Source organism: Lacerta agilis, chromosome 6, assembly GCF_009819535.1.
Source record: "Lacerta agilis isolate rLacAgi1 chromosome 6, rLacAgi1.pri, whole genome shotgun sequence".
NCBI classification, from domain to species: Eukaryota; Metazoa; Chordata; class Lepidosauria; order Squamata; family Lacertidae; genus Lacerta; species Lacerta agilis.
Genome location: NC_046317.1, coordinates 15,140,907 through 15,155,645, shown reverse-complemented (window position 1 = coordinate 15,155,645; position 14,739 = coordinate 15,140,907). Strand labels below are relative to the sequence as shown.

General features: G+C 40.0%; 1 protein-coding gene across 3 annotated transcripts in view; it reads left to right on the top strand.

Annotated features, from left to right (window-relative positions):
* DENND1B (DENN domain containing 1B) overlaps window positions 1–14,739 on the top strand; it is a 171,492-nt gene that overhangs the window by 102,810 nt on the left and 53,943 nt on the right. For all 3 annotated transcript variants that reach the window (XM_033151420.1, XM_033151419.1, XM_033151421.1), the window contains one exon: window positions 14,387–14,487. In XM_033151420.1, the coding sequence (XP_033007311.1) occupies window positions 14,387–14,487 (101 nt within the window). The remainder of the gene's footprint in view (window positions 1–14,386; window positions 14,488–14,739) is intronic.

The following is a 14,739-nucleotide window of genomic DNA, read 5'->3' as shown; positions in this document are numbered from 1 at the left end:
TGGGTACCAGTGAATACTGTCACAAAAAAGCCCTAGTAATCCCTATTTCACCTATCCCTGGAAATGCATCATTGTGGATAAGTTAACCTTTAACCCAGCTTGTTCACAACTACAGTGTTCTTTATATCAGCGTTCCTACGAATTGGATGGCTTGAAAAATTGCAAGAGCCATTGTAGGAATCCCTTCCAAGTCAGCATAGAGCTAGATTGCACATTACATTCTCATGTAAGAGCCAGGAAGTACACATCTCCACCATCATTTTATTTGCATGCCACCTTTTGATAGCTAAAACCGTGCTTGAGGCGGCTTACAACATGATAAGATCGACACAATTGCAAACGTAGCAAAAGTCATAAACAATAAATATCACATATCACAAAGTACCCAACCAAACTGAACAATTGCTTCATAAATCAAGATATTAAAAATAAAGATACAGAAAATTAACATCAGTAACAACACCTAAACAATACTGCAACCCAGGAGCCAGCAGCTTTTGTAGCTGGAGTCAATCAGGGTGCTGCCCTCCCTGGCCAGGTGGGAAAAGGCCATCAAGGCAGGGAACAGGTCTTCTAGGACTCATAGCAAGATGGATACACAGTTGAAGACTGTTTGGTGTAAGCATCATGAGTAAAAGATTACTGATGAGCAAACTAGTTTGTGCCGTTTTGCATATTCCTGTACCAATATAAAGAAAGCCCACCACTTTCCCTTTTTTTGGTATTTTTAATAACTTGTTTCTTACATCAGTATTCTTTGTTAATGGGAATAGAATCCTTCAAAAAAAAACTTCCAAGCTTGACTTATTGCCTGGCTGTGGACCAGGCTGCAAGGAGTATTATTGTTCATATTCCATTTCAAATAACAAATTCTTGGAAAAGTTCCTTGTACTTTAATGGCTCCGCTGGATCATATCAGCTTTTGAACTGAACCTGCATACGTTTTTGCAGTCAGCCAGCTAGCCATTTAGCTGCATTGCATCATTTATTTATTTATTTGATTTTATTTATTATGGTTTCTTCCTGCTGTGTATTTTACCTTTCTTGAAATCTACTGTTTAATAAGATGAATTCCATCATAGTTACCCCTGTGTCCAACTGGTGGGGAATAAGATGTGGATGTGCCTTGCCAAGAGTTCATTCATGTTGAGTCTCAAAATTATTATGAGGAGCAGTCTTCAGAGGCCTGCATATATAATGAAATATTTCAGATCTAGAACCTGCTATTCTGACTGTTGGAGATCTAAAAATGTGTTTCAGATCCACCCTCCCACTTCAGAAGTAGTGTGTAACACACACAGAGAGAGACTTAAAAAGCATTCTGTGCAGAGGGTGTGGAATAGGAATAACGGGGAGGAAGAGGACAGGTTCTGATATTTGCGTTACTGTACTCCTGTCTTAAGACAAGAATCCAATGCAAAAATCCAATACAAATCTGCAATTTGCATGAATTGTCTTCACATTATAAGGTCAGATGAGAGTATGATCTAAACAGCTTTACTGAATCACAAACTCTGCAGAGTAGTTCCACTCAGTCATGTGTGGGATATGCATCTTACTTTTCCAACACAGCAGAATTCAAATTTTGCTCGTGGTTCCATAAGTTATTTGCAGCACACTTGTCATTTCTTTTTCCATTGTAGTACAGAAGCCAGAAATGTTATGCGTGCAGATTTTAACTGTCCTGTTTCTCCTCACCCCATTGAATTGTTCAGAAATTCTGTACATAAGAGTTTAAGATTTAGTGTCAGAGACACAAGAAAGCCACAGCACTGGAAGATCTGGACAGATGTCCAACTTATTCCCTCAGTAAAAGATCAGAAAAGAGAATTATTATCCTTCTTTTGTGATTACTCATAGCCAAGTAAGATTGTCTTCCATGAAATGGTCTTAACAGTGAGTCCGTAAGTGACTGTGGAGGCCAATTCTGGATCCACACGTCCTTCCACAGTGGGGACATAGGTTTCTGGGCAGGAGTTGATCACGGTGAGGGTTTGCCAAATGTGCCTTCCTCTTAGCACATTTCTCCCTTTTGTCCTGAGTCGAGTGTCTTCAAAGTCCATGATACCTTTGGTAAAGGCTGTTCTCCAATTGGCGTGTTTGCAGGCCAGTGTTTTCCCAGTTATTGGTGTTTATATTACATTTTTTAAAAGATTTCTCTTGAGAGAAGCTTTAAACCTCTTTTGTTGACCACCAGCATTACGCTTTCCATTTTTAAGTTCGGAATAGAGTAGTTGCTTTGGAAGATGATAACCGGGCATCTGCACAACATGACCAGTCCAAAGAAGTTGATGCTGAAGAATCTGCCCAGCCCCATCGGCCACTACAGTTACTAATTGAACTACAAGCAAAGAAGTTCATGTCTTCAGTTTGCTTCTAACTGAAGTGCTGTTCCAAATATCATCTTCCTAGGGTCTCGGGAGCAGTTTTTTAGGTGTCCCTCTCTCCTGCAAAAGAGTTTAAATGATGTCATTGCAGCAACCCCTTTGTACAGAAATAAAATTCAGATATGTAAATATTCAGTGTTGTCAAAGAAGTGGGAGAAGAATAACATATCAATTAAGGGGAGGATATAGTTGGAGAACAGATAGCTTAAGCAAGAAACAAGATCTGCTTTTCTTTATCTAGAACTATTTATGTTCACTTTACAATGAACAGGTATGACATCCCCCAGTTAAGGGACACGCAGTCTAACATATACAGCAGGGATAGTCAGCTCAAGAAGGACAAATTGTAGTGAAGAACATAATGGGGTGGTGAGAATGTCACAGTAGCAATTATTTCAGAAATCATATACTAAAAGTCACTAAAACAGTAGGCCATATTCAACTCTGCAATTTTGCTGGCACAATGGATTTCAGTGTTCACAGCAGAATTCCATCTCCTGTCCACACTAGCACCCTGCACACCCTCAAAATGGGTTACCATTGGAAGTGATTTTCAGCACACATTGGGGCGGGGGGGGGGAAGCCCTGTTGTGCCAGTAGAACCTCCGCAAAACAAAATTAAGAAATTCAATAAAGAGTATTTGGAGGTTGAACTGTGTGGCAAATTAGTAGTCAAATACAAATGTTGCATTGTAAATGTTACACATTTTTGAGATTGTTAAATATATTCAGGAAGGATAACCTTGTTTAGTCATGATATTAGCATGGAACCTATTTACTAGCTAAGGAATTAAGCCATTCCTCTGGTCATTTCATTAATTAGAAAGAGTTATTTTTAAGCATTCTCATAAGCTTCATAATCCAGCCGGCGGTGTTTTGACAGTTTCCAGAATTAGGCAGAGACAATTACTTTGCTTTAAAAGCAACTTTGTCAAAGTTTCCTGAATTAAGCAAAGGTGTGAACATCTTGTTTTAGGTAGAATAATAGGTGTTTTGCAAATCAAGTAGATGGATTTGCATGAATAAGGAAGACGTACAGTTGATTTTGAGCAATACAGTAAGTAGTCTATCAGATACAAGAAATATATTTAAGTGCTTGCAGATTACTTTATCATCAGGATCCTTCTCTAAGGGCATGTGGATATCACACAAAACTATGGTAAAGCAGGATGTGAAAGCACAAACCCCCTTCCAAGGAATTGTTAATTCTCCTACCCCCACGGGGTGACAGGAATTTGGAAGCTTCTGCTTTTAGTCAAAATTTGTCATATTGTCTGGGCTAACTAACAGTAGTTAACATGACCAATGTTCTGTTTGTAGCTGGCATGGCTTGCCATGTCACCTGAACTGTGACCTGTGATTATTGCTAGTTTAAAGTAAACCAACTTCAAGCTGTAGTTTCTGAAGCCAACCTGCTTAAAATATGAATAGTTAATGTTAACCACAGTTCGCAGTTCAGATGACATGCGAAACTTGAGAAATCATCTTAATGACACTGTAGGAAAAGGGGGGAGCGGAACAGACAAGCATGATAGGAGCCTAGGCCTTTTCACATCTGGCAAAATTATAGTTTATCATTTCTGGACATGATCTCAGAGTTGCTTAGATGTCAGATGATTTTCTTGAATTTAGTTTTTGAAATGCTAGACTTCATGTGTCTACATTATAAATCTTTCCCATACTGTATTGGGAAGGGAAACCTTTTCTAGCTTGTGGGCTGAACCCTTCTCGCCCCACCCCTAGAGAGCTTGCCCACCTTTCAATATCCTAGTGACATCAGCTTTAAAATTCCCACTGGAGGCACTTCAGAGTGCAGTGTGAGGTTGTTCGAAAGCCCTTATGCAAACAGTTACGCATTGCTGTTTGAATCTCCAGTTTTCAGAGGTCTAAAGATCAGTACCAAGCTGCTTGCAAAAGTGCTTTCAAATAGCCTTGTGCTTTTCTGTGGACCTCTGGCTAATGTGTGTGGTTAAATCATCCTCAGTTTGACTGCATGCGCCAGTTCCCAGCAGACTCAACCCCCACCCATCAGGTGCCATCACCTCCATCAGAGTGACATCAGTTGATTGGCAGGTGGGTGTTTTTGTTTTAAATAAAAAAAGCCCCAAGGGCCAAATTCGAGCCCTCTGGCAGACTGAGACTGGGCAAGGGAGTCCCCACACCAGTTCTATATGATTGTACAAAATTGCTGAGAGCACTTGAGCATAATAATTTATATTGTTTGGAACTGCTGAGGACTATAGAGAGATGTTCTTGAATGATACACTGTTTTAAGATTGCTCACTTGAATTGTCTGAATTTGAAGACAACTTGAAGACTAAGTAGTCGGATGAAACAAATGGATAAAACCCAAATAACAATGTGATTTGCAAAAGCTTGTTTCATTTCAACAAACACAACAACAGTATCAGCAATGAAGCTGGAAGCAATAGTACTGGAGGCAATAGTGTTTGGTAGTCACATTAAGAATTAAAACTCTAGGCTACCTTTTAAATCCATGAATTTGTTAGAGCTGTCTAGATAAATGCTTGGTGATTGTACAACTAATGAATATGTAAACATGTTGCAGTAAATGTTAACTGGTATTACAATCAGTAAATGTTAACTGGTATTAGAATCAGTATTTCTCAAGTATTTTGAAATCAGGACCATTTCCCCTAAACATTCTTCTACGTACCCCCAATCTAAAGTATTGTTATATTACTTGGATCTCAAATCGGCGTTTCTCAAACTTTGTGAAATTCTATTCCGTCTCATCTGCACCTCCAAACTAAAATCTCATGGGAAGATCAGGTATCTGCACAGGTCCCACATTCACCAACCCATCATGTTGGCTCCCTACATATCATCTTTCTATGCACTGCTTCATCTCTGCCAGAAATGAGAATTCTCTTCCTCCTCAGGTGTCCCTTTAGGGTTGCAGCTCGGTGAAACTGCTTTGGTGGTACCCACTGTGAGTGCAACATCAAACCACACATATCTCTAGCATTAGACTGCAGTATAATGTCTTGTCAGGTAACGGTGGAATCAGACGAAAACATTCCCAGTCAAAACCTGACAGCGTTGCAGAATGCACTGAACAATGACATCAAATGCTTTAGACAACTATAATAATATCAGCAGCGGCAGCCCTTGTGCTTTGTGATAAGATTGGTTCCCAAAGGTCTGTTTTTCTCAGTACCATTCCCACCTCCACCCCCATTTGATATCTAGCAGGCAGTCATTTCCAGGCATGCTTGTTCTTAGGCTGGTCCCCCCTCCCACCAACACTGTAGATCTCAACTCAGTTCCAGAAAGTTTCAAAACAAGTGCTTTTGCCAAGGAAATGGTCTATTTTCAACTCTGTTAAACTCATTCAGTGTGTGTGTTCCTAGTTCTTTAAAGAGAATAAGGTGGTGGTAGTTTTTTGTCCACACACACAAACTTAAATATTTTATATTAGGAATGAAAATGATGTGCAGGATGTATTACGTTGAGCAACTTGCTGTTTGAAGCTGCACTGAAATCTTTTCAAAAATCTGATGATACCTTTGAGAGTGTGTTTGTTTTGCAGGATGGATCTCAAAATCTCACATGTCCAGCGCTGCAGTAGAAATATAAAAAAATAATAATTTGGAGTAATGTGACTTTTTTTATTCAGTGCTTGAATCTTGAACATTAATCGTTCTTTAAACAAAAGTAGTAGCTGGAATCAGATTACTAAAAACATGCATGTGACACAGTAGGTTCTTGTGATAGGTCACAATAGTCACAAAAAATAGTTAGCCTTTAGGGTGACTCTTAAGTTATGTACACACCATACATTTAAACCACATTGCTTCTGCCCTAGTTCTTCTAGGAACTATACATTTATATTTTGCATATGTCAGAGTATGTGCATATATATTGTATTATATGTAGCATAGCACAAATCACTTATTTTTGGCACCAATACATAGAACCTATATATGTATGGACCAGGGAGCTGAACAAGGATGCTTGGATAGTCTCAACATGAGTTTCGAGTCACAAAAAGATGTAGCATCATACACTCTGCTAAAGCCTTGAAGAAACTTCAGAATAATCTGTTGAAGGAAGGGTGTTCTTTATGTACGCCTGTAATCCACTACAGCGCACAGCCTGGCTTCATGATTCTCCTGATGGCTCTGTTCTGCACTTTGCCATGTTGCAACAAATCCACAGCTTTGGTATAGATGAGTTTTACCATCTCTCCTGCTAAATGCACACTGACCTTTGGGAATCCGGACTCTCTCCAATGCTGCCAACTTCCTACACAATGGAGTATGGAGTGTGTTTCCAACTCTTACGGCGGATACCCAAGAGCAATAAATTGGTTCTGTGACTAGGCAATTTTGACAATATTTGTCAGTAGCATTGGCTCACAGTCTGTTTCTGGGCCCAGTTCAAAGTGCTGACTACCCAAACTTAAGATCTTCCTTGAGAGTCCCTGCTCCAAGTACCCCTGATGAATAAAGTGAGACCAGCAACCACCAGAAAGAGGGCCTTTTCAGTAGACTCATAGTAGCCATTTTATGCAACAGAATTCTCTGGGTGGCTTGCCTGACACCATCTTTGTTTCCTCCACTCTACCCAGTGCCAGCTGAACACATTCCTATTCATCTAAGCCTTTTAAATAACTAAAATAACCTAGGCTTCTGTTTTTTTAATTTGGGAGCAGCAGCAAATTGTATTTTTGTTTACATGGGTTTCTTACTATTATTATTTATTTTATTTATATACTGCCCTATACCCGGGGATCTCAGGGCAGTTCACAGATATAAAATCAAGATATAAAACCACAAAATACACAATGAAAATAAAAACAACAACAACAACCGAATAGCCCCCCACCAGAAAAAAATCACATTTTAAAAAGGCGTAGGATGTCACCCTTTCCTCCCCCTTAAGTGTTTCTATGTATTATTTTGTCTTTCACTTGTTTTTTATTTAATTTATTTTAATGCATCCAAAGAACTTTCGGATGGCATAAAAATGTCTTAAATAAATGTAATAAAAAAGCAAACCTCCTTCTAGTGGTGAAGCAATAAAACTGCTAGGGCATTTGCAAAGCTAAGCAGGGTGTGATACGGTTTCAAATTGGATGGGGGTGGCGTTTTGAGATTCCTGTATTGCAGGGGGCTGGACTAGATGACCCTCAGGATCCCCTCCAACTCTACAATTCTAAGATTCTATGAAAGTGTTTAAGCTTCTGCAAGACTCTTAATTGTTTTTCCTGTTACAGACCAACACAGGTAATCCTCTGGAAAATGAAAAATGAAAATAATAATATAAATAATGCTTTAAAAAAATTAGGCCAGCATGACTCCTTTTAAATTTAATCTAGCAATAAACAATCCACCTAATGGATAATGTTTCAAACTGTGCATTCCAAAAATTGATAAATAATTGCAATTTTCATAGTAAGTTTTAATATTACTTATCTGTTCTTTTTCAAAATCTTATTAACTGTGTAACCTTTATCCATAAACAAAACACCTCAAATAATAATAAGAAATAATAAAACATCCCAACTAGTCGACTATACTTGGTTTTGCAGCATTTCCCCACCTACTGGTCACTTCAGTTCTTGCTGCTGCTGCTAGATTAACCATTGTTATTTGAGCTACATGGTCTATGTAGTCAAGAGAAACAAGTAGCTTTAGTGTTGTTTTGAATGATAATTTGTTTCTAATAATAGCCAGAACATCATTCCAATAATCCTTAATGCTGTCACAATTCCATCATATATTCTTATCATTTGCATTTGGTGCAGAACCCCACCAACATTTCCTGAAATGTTCTTATTACATTGGCTTAATCATATGCAACCCCCCCCCCCATTCTCATGTCTTCTACTACCTCCTTTTGGCAACCACTCCTTTGGATTCCTCCATTTTCACATTAACCCTCTTTTTTATTGCTCCTTTTCTCAACTACCACTTGCACACAGACCACCCCGTTTCCATGCCTCCTCCTCTCTTCTATTCTGCAGCCCTCTTCTTCAGATGAACTGTTAACTAGATCTTTATGATGAATCAAATCTTAAGAGCAAACCTGACAGCTTGGTCAGTTATAGAGGATTAAGTGATGGATGTTGTACATACATAGGTGTTTTCTGCTTTAATTTACTATATTGAATCTGAAACTTCATATAGAAGACAACACACGATACCAAGAGTGAAATAATATTTGGGGGCATATTTATTTCTCACACATGATGCAGCTGAAGAATGGGAGAGATTTGAATAAAGGAGGTATGGAGTAACACTGAGAGGAAAAAAGTGGCAGTGTTAAATAACAGCAGAGGTTTGAGTAGAGTGAGTGGGGGAAACATTGAGAGTGAAAAAGTGGTGGTTTAAAATATGGTTTGAGTACAGCGTTAAGGGAATTGAGAAAGGCTTGGTTGTGTTAGCTTCTCTGTTGTACACATCTCCACTATTTCTACTTTTAAAAAACTTTTTTTTAAAGACAACAACCCTTTAGTCTTCCTCTCTTCCCAGTCTATTCAGTCCTTTTCTCTTTCTCTTTTTTTATTTTTTATTTAGATTAGTTTCTTTTATTTATTGTATTATGAAAAAGCTGTAATAAAATCTTCCAGTAAAAAAAAACCTCTCCCATTGTTTTTAAACATAAAATTTTCCTATCTCAGCGTCCTTCCCTTTCTGCTTCCATGTTATGGCTGTTGTTTTTCTGCAACCTGTCTTCTCTTATGCTCCTCTACCTGACCCTGAATCCATGCAAATCCAGACTCACGATGCAGTGCTACAAATTCTTGCTGCATGGTGATGGACTGGTGCAAATATAGCATTGAGAGATAAATTGAGTTGAAGATTGTTGTTAGTTGAAGAAAAGAAAAGTTGTGAAGTTACAGAGTTGAGAAGTCGAGGAGCTGGAGCTGAACAGCTGCAAGAAAGAAAAAAAAGGCTGAAACACTTTTAAGCAAGCTGGAACACTGAAAAGAGTTAGAGAGTAATTGAGTACTGAAGCAGAAAATGGCCAGGAGAAGGCCAGGAAAGGAAATAGAAGCTGAACTCAGAGATACATATTGATAAGTATTGGCTTCCTTATGGAAACAGTCCAGAAATATTGGGTGTGAAGACTTATGCCACATGCTTGGGTCTTTGGATTATAGTTTGTGAAAGTTTTAATATTTAAATTCCCAATTTGTTTCTTTGTAAACAAATTGGGGGGAAAAGCATTTCTTAATGATGATAGAGCATCATGAGGATTACAGAAATTATTTAGGAAAGGTAATTGGAAATGCAGCCAGTGGAATAAACATTAAGGAGGAAGGCAAGCTATTCATTTGCTGAAATATTAAATTATCTCTAGCAAGAAAACAGTAATTAAAATGGCACTTATCTTAAGTAACAAAGGGGGAAGAAACACAACTCTGTAAAATTGCAGCTGTTTGGCTTAGAAGTAGGAAGCAAAATTTAATCAGAAATGGGCAGCTTAACAGTGGAATTATGACATCTTTGGCTGCCTATAGTATAGCTGTCAAGCTTGGGCAGTTCGGTGGTCAATAGTGACATTCTATGTGTCAGTGAACAGAGTCTGTAACCCGCAGTTCACACATTACTGAAGCTCCAACTGTCGAACATTCAACTCCCTTGGTATTACTGCATCTTCCAGCCTCCCCTGGCTGGCTCATGTTTCATTCTTTGGCAATTTGCCCTAATGATATCCCTCAGGAGCTTTCAGACCCCTCTTCTTTTCCATATTTAATCCTGTTAGATTAATCCGAGCGAAGAGCAAACAGGGCTGCACAAAACAGTTGTCTCTTGGTTGTTGTTTTTTTGTGGCTTTTTTTTATTAAAGCATTTTCTTTCCCCACTGGTTCCCACCTCCCGCTTTTAAATGATAGAAATTTATAACTCAAATGGTAGAATGATTCTGAAATGCAAGCATCCTTCTCTGAAATACCCTAGGTTTGCCCAGTCTGTTCATAGAGGATCTCTGTGCAAAAGCCCCTTACAGCATGAGGTATGAACAGCTGTCAGAAGCATCTGAGCTCCCCTGGCCACTCCTAGGCAGTGCCGTCCAGGTGGCTGGTGCCCCACCCCTTTTCCAGGACCCATAGGAGAGCCGAGCCTTGATTTCCACCAGCCGTTTTCCTTTGTGGGCTCTACTTCTTTCCCTTTTATTTAACTGGACTGCTGTGTCCCACTCATCTCCCTCAACCACCCTTCGATATTCTATTCTTTACTTTGGGGGAGCCTAATTTAAGCCCCATTCTCACGTTAGCAATGTAGGAGACGCCACAGCATGGCTCTTCCTTGCTGCTATTGGCATGGTGGCAGAATCCCTGGACCACAAGGAAGGAATCCACAGAAGTGGCTCCTCTCTCCAGTGGAACGATTGTTTTAAAACCTGTCCAGTTGCACGGTGATGTTGTCAGAATGGGTCCTGTGACATGCATCTTCTAAGAGGTCCCCTCTTGGACAGAGAATGCTCAACCCCTACATGAATTTAAGATCTAACAAATAAAAAGAAGACCTCTTGTTTTATTGCAGTCCCACAATGGTTTCTAAGCTGTCCACTGTCAGAAGTATACAATGAGTTAAGCAGTTTTCTGTTACAGCAGCAGGAAATGTATAGTAGATTGGCAGAGTCTAAAAATAACAAAGCAATGCAATGGGTTATATTCAGCTTGCTGTATCTGCCCTTGCCGTATCTGCTGGAAAGGAATATATCTCATTCATATGAAATCATTCTAGCTCTCTTTAACAACAGAAAGGGCTTGTCCAAAGAAGCATATTCGTGTTAATCCCTCTCGTATTTCAAATGGTGCTAACAATATGAGAAGGCCCCAAACTGGATACTATGCAGAAGAAGGATTGTTTGTACCCCTTGTGAATTGTACAGCAGACTGGGCTCTTGAGACAATTGTTAGCAGAGATTAACACCTCATTACAGAGAAGCATGATCCCGGCTTTCGTCAAACAAGATGCTGTTTGGGCGTTTATTCAGAAAGTTGTTCTGTAAATGGTGCCAGCTTTGTTCTGTCTTCTTGCCATTTTAGTGCCCCCACCCCCACCCAGTCTCATGTTGCTGTAGCGAAGCGTATTAGGATTGCCTCACCCGTGGCACACTAAGCTTTTATTCACATCTCCTGTGCTGCTCTTCCATTTTCCATTATATTGAGTCAGACCACTGGTCCATCTTGTCCGGCATTGTCAACCCTGGCAGCTGCTCTCCAGGGTTTCAGACGGAGGTCTTCTTTCCCAGTCCTACCCAGAAATGTCAAGGATTGGACATGGGGCTTTTGCATGAAGAACATGCTTCCTTTTCTCTTGGTTTCGACGTCACTTGTTTTCTTTACTTTGCAAGATTTGGTGTGGCAAAATCGGAAAAGTGCTTTCTGATTAAAACAAGCACACACTAATGTCCAGAGCTGCATATGGTGGCCTCCCCAGTTTGGCATGTAGTGTTTAGTAAGCAAAAGGACAGACATTTCCCATAACACATCACCTTTCTATGTATTCCATTATCCATGTTGGAAAAGCAAACATGCAAACAAATACTGAATAAAAACACTGAATAATAATAATAATAATAATAATTTATTATTACGGTCAGAGACCAGCTTGTAAAACACATAATGGGACTGCACTCCCAAAACTAAAGCGGACATTTAAAACACTATACTGAATAAAAGATTCCACATTGGTGTCAAGAGGAAATTCCTCCCTTCCCAGTCTAAATATGGCACAGTCGCCAATTTTGGACGAGGTGTCATCTGGGGAGGGGAAGGTGAATTCTCCCTCTCTGTGCAATAAGTTCCTTCCACTCCCTTCCCCCTGCACCACAGTTAGTCTCTCACTCTAACCTCTGTCACCCCCCCCCCCCGAACTGGGCTCAGGAAAATCTTATGCTTGGTTTCCATATGAGACTTTTCTAAAGCCAAATTAGAGCCCGCAGGGGGCTTGAGTTAGAGTGAAAGCCAGATGTGTGTGTATGTGAAAGAGAACAAATGTACATGGCATGAAAGTGTGTGGGGTGGCCCGCCCACTTTCAATTTATCCACGCCCACTTTCAGTTTGGCCACACCCACTGTGGTGGCATGTAGCTCCTGGAAAGATAGCCACAAGGGAATGCTGCAAAAGTTCCCTAAATAGATTTAGACTGTCATCCTATGCACAGCTACCTGAGAGTAACCCCAGAATAAACTGGTATAGATAGGATTGCTCTCCAAACAGTTGTTTTCAGCTCACTGCAATACAGTGGTACCTTGGTTCTCAAACGCCTTGGCACTGAAACAACTTGGAACCCAAACACCGCAAACTTGGAAGTAAGTGTTTCAGTTTGTGAAACTTTTTCGGAAGCCGAATGTGCTCTGTTTTGAGTTACACTTCCATTTTGAGTGTTACACTGAGGTCTGTTTGTTTTTGCTATTTAGAGTTTTTGTTTTTGTGGCTTTTTGTGACTGTGTGGAATCCAGTTCAGCTACTGATAGATAGATAGATTGATTGATTGTGCGACTGCAGTACATTGTTTATTACTTTCATTTTATGGATCAACGGTCTCATTAGACAGTAAAATTCATATTAAATCGCTGTTTTAGGGGTTGTTTCTAAAAGTCTGGAACGGATTAATCCATTTTGCATTACTTTCTGTGGGAAAACGTGCCTTGGTTTTGGAATGCTTTGGTTTTGGAACGGACTTCCAGAATAGATTAAGTTTGAGAACCAAGGTACCACTGTATGAAGTAGGGAAAACAAAACACGCACACATATATTTTACTACTTTCTGTTACCAGTATATTTGCCTGTAGCAGTTGAATTTTTCAGGGGGCTTTTTCTGTTTAGTCTAAATACAGGTGTCACCTTTAATTTTCATGGGGATGGGGGGGGGGAGTTTATTCCATTATGTGTTCCTTTAAGAGTCAGTCTTCTACTTTTGTGCACATCAGAGTTTTTGGATATATCGGTCTAATAATCCTGGGCAATGATAGTAGCCCAAGGAGGAAATTACAGTGGTACCTCGGGTTAAGAACTTAATTCGTTCTGGAGGTCTGTTCTTAACCTGAAACTGTTCTTAACCTGAGGTTCCACTTTAGCTAATGGGGCCTCCCGCTGCCGCTGTGCTGCTGCCGCACAATTTCTGTTCTCATCCTGAACCAAAGTTCTTAACCCGAGGTACTATTTCTGGGTTAGCGGAGTCTGTAACCTGAAGCATCTGTAACCCGAGGTACCACTTTATTTAAAAACAAAACATCCTCTGCTGTGATCACAGTCTGAATAGTACCTGAGTATGGGAGGGCAGCAGAACTAGTTGCCTTTGTCATTTACTGTGGCAGTATTGTTCCTGTAAGGGATGTGGGTGGTGTTGTGGTCTAAACCACAGAGCCTAGGGCTTGCCGATCAGAAGGTCGGTGGTTCAAATCCCTGTGACGGGGTGAGCTCCCGTTGTTCGGTCCCAGCTCCTGCCCACCTAGCAGTTCAAAAGCACGTCAAAGTGCAAGTAGATAAATAGGCACTGCTCCAGCGGGAAGGTAAACAGTGTTTCCGTGCGCTGCTCTGGTTCGCCAGAAGCGGCTTAGTCATGCTGGCCACGTGACCTGGAAGCTGTACGCCGGCTCCCTCGGCCAATAAAGCGAGATGAGCGCCGCAACCCCAGAGTCATCTACGACTGGACCTAATGGTCAGGGGTACCTTTACCTTTACCTTTATTGTTCCTGTAGATTCACATCTGAAGAAAAATAATCGTTTGAGGAAGGCTTGCAAATCTGAATCGGCTCATTTTGAAATGAGAACACAACTGTTTCTCTGTGCCTTTCTATATAAGAATGTTACTAATTGTGGTGTTGCCTTTATATTGTTTATATTCATCTGACACTCATTCAGATGTTTTTGATACATCTCAGTTCTTGCTAAAATACATCTCAGTTCTTGGTAAAATGTATTCTGCCTTGCAAATTTCTTTTCTTGGTGTTTAAATTAAAATCAGGCGTTTGTTACTTTGTTCTCAGCTCTGTGTTTTGTTTTCACTTGTAGTTAACTGCTTGTATTCATGGGTCATCTGCATTGCTATATCCAATGTACTGGCAACACATATACATCCCAGTGCTCCCTCCACACCTGCTGGACTACTGCTGGTAAGATAGAAAAATATATTATTTCCCACTATGGTGACAATCCTTTGCATGCTTTACTAGGAGGCAGTGCCACTGAACACAGTGGGACCTCCTTCTGATTAAACATGCATCACATTGCATTGTGTGATAATTATGCAAGGTAATATATAAAGCATTATAAAATGCACTCCTATAGATTGCTTGTTACTATTTCCAACTTATAGATCAGAACTGACTTGCCTAATGCTGCCCAGTTACAAAGCAGCAGGACTT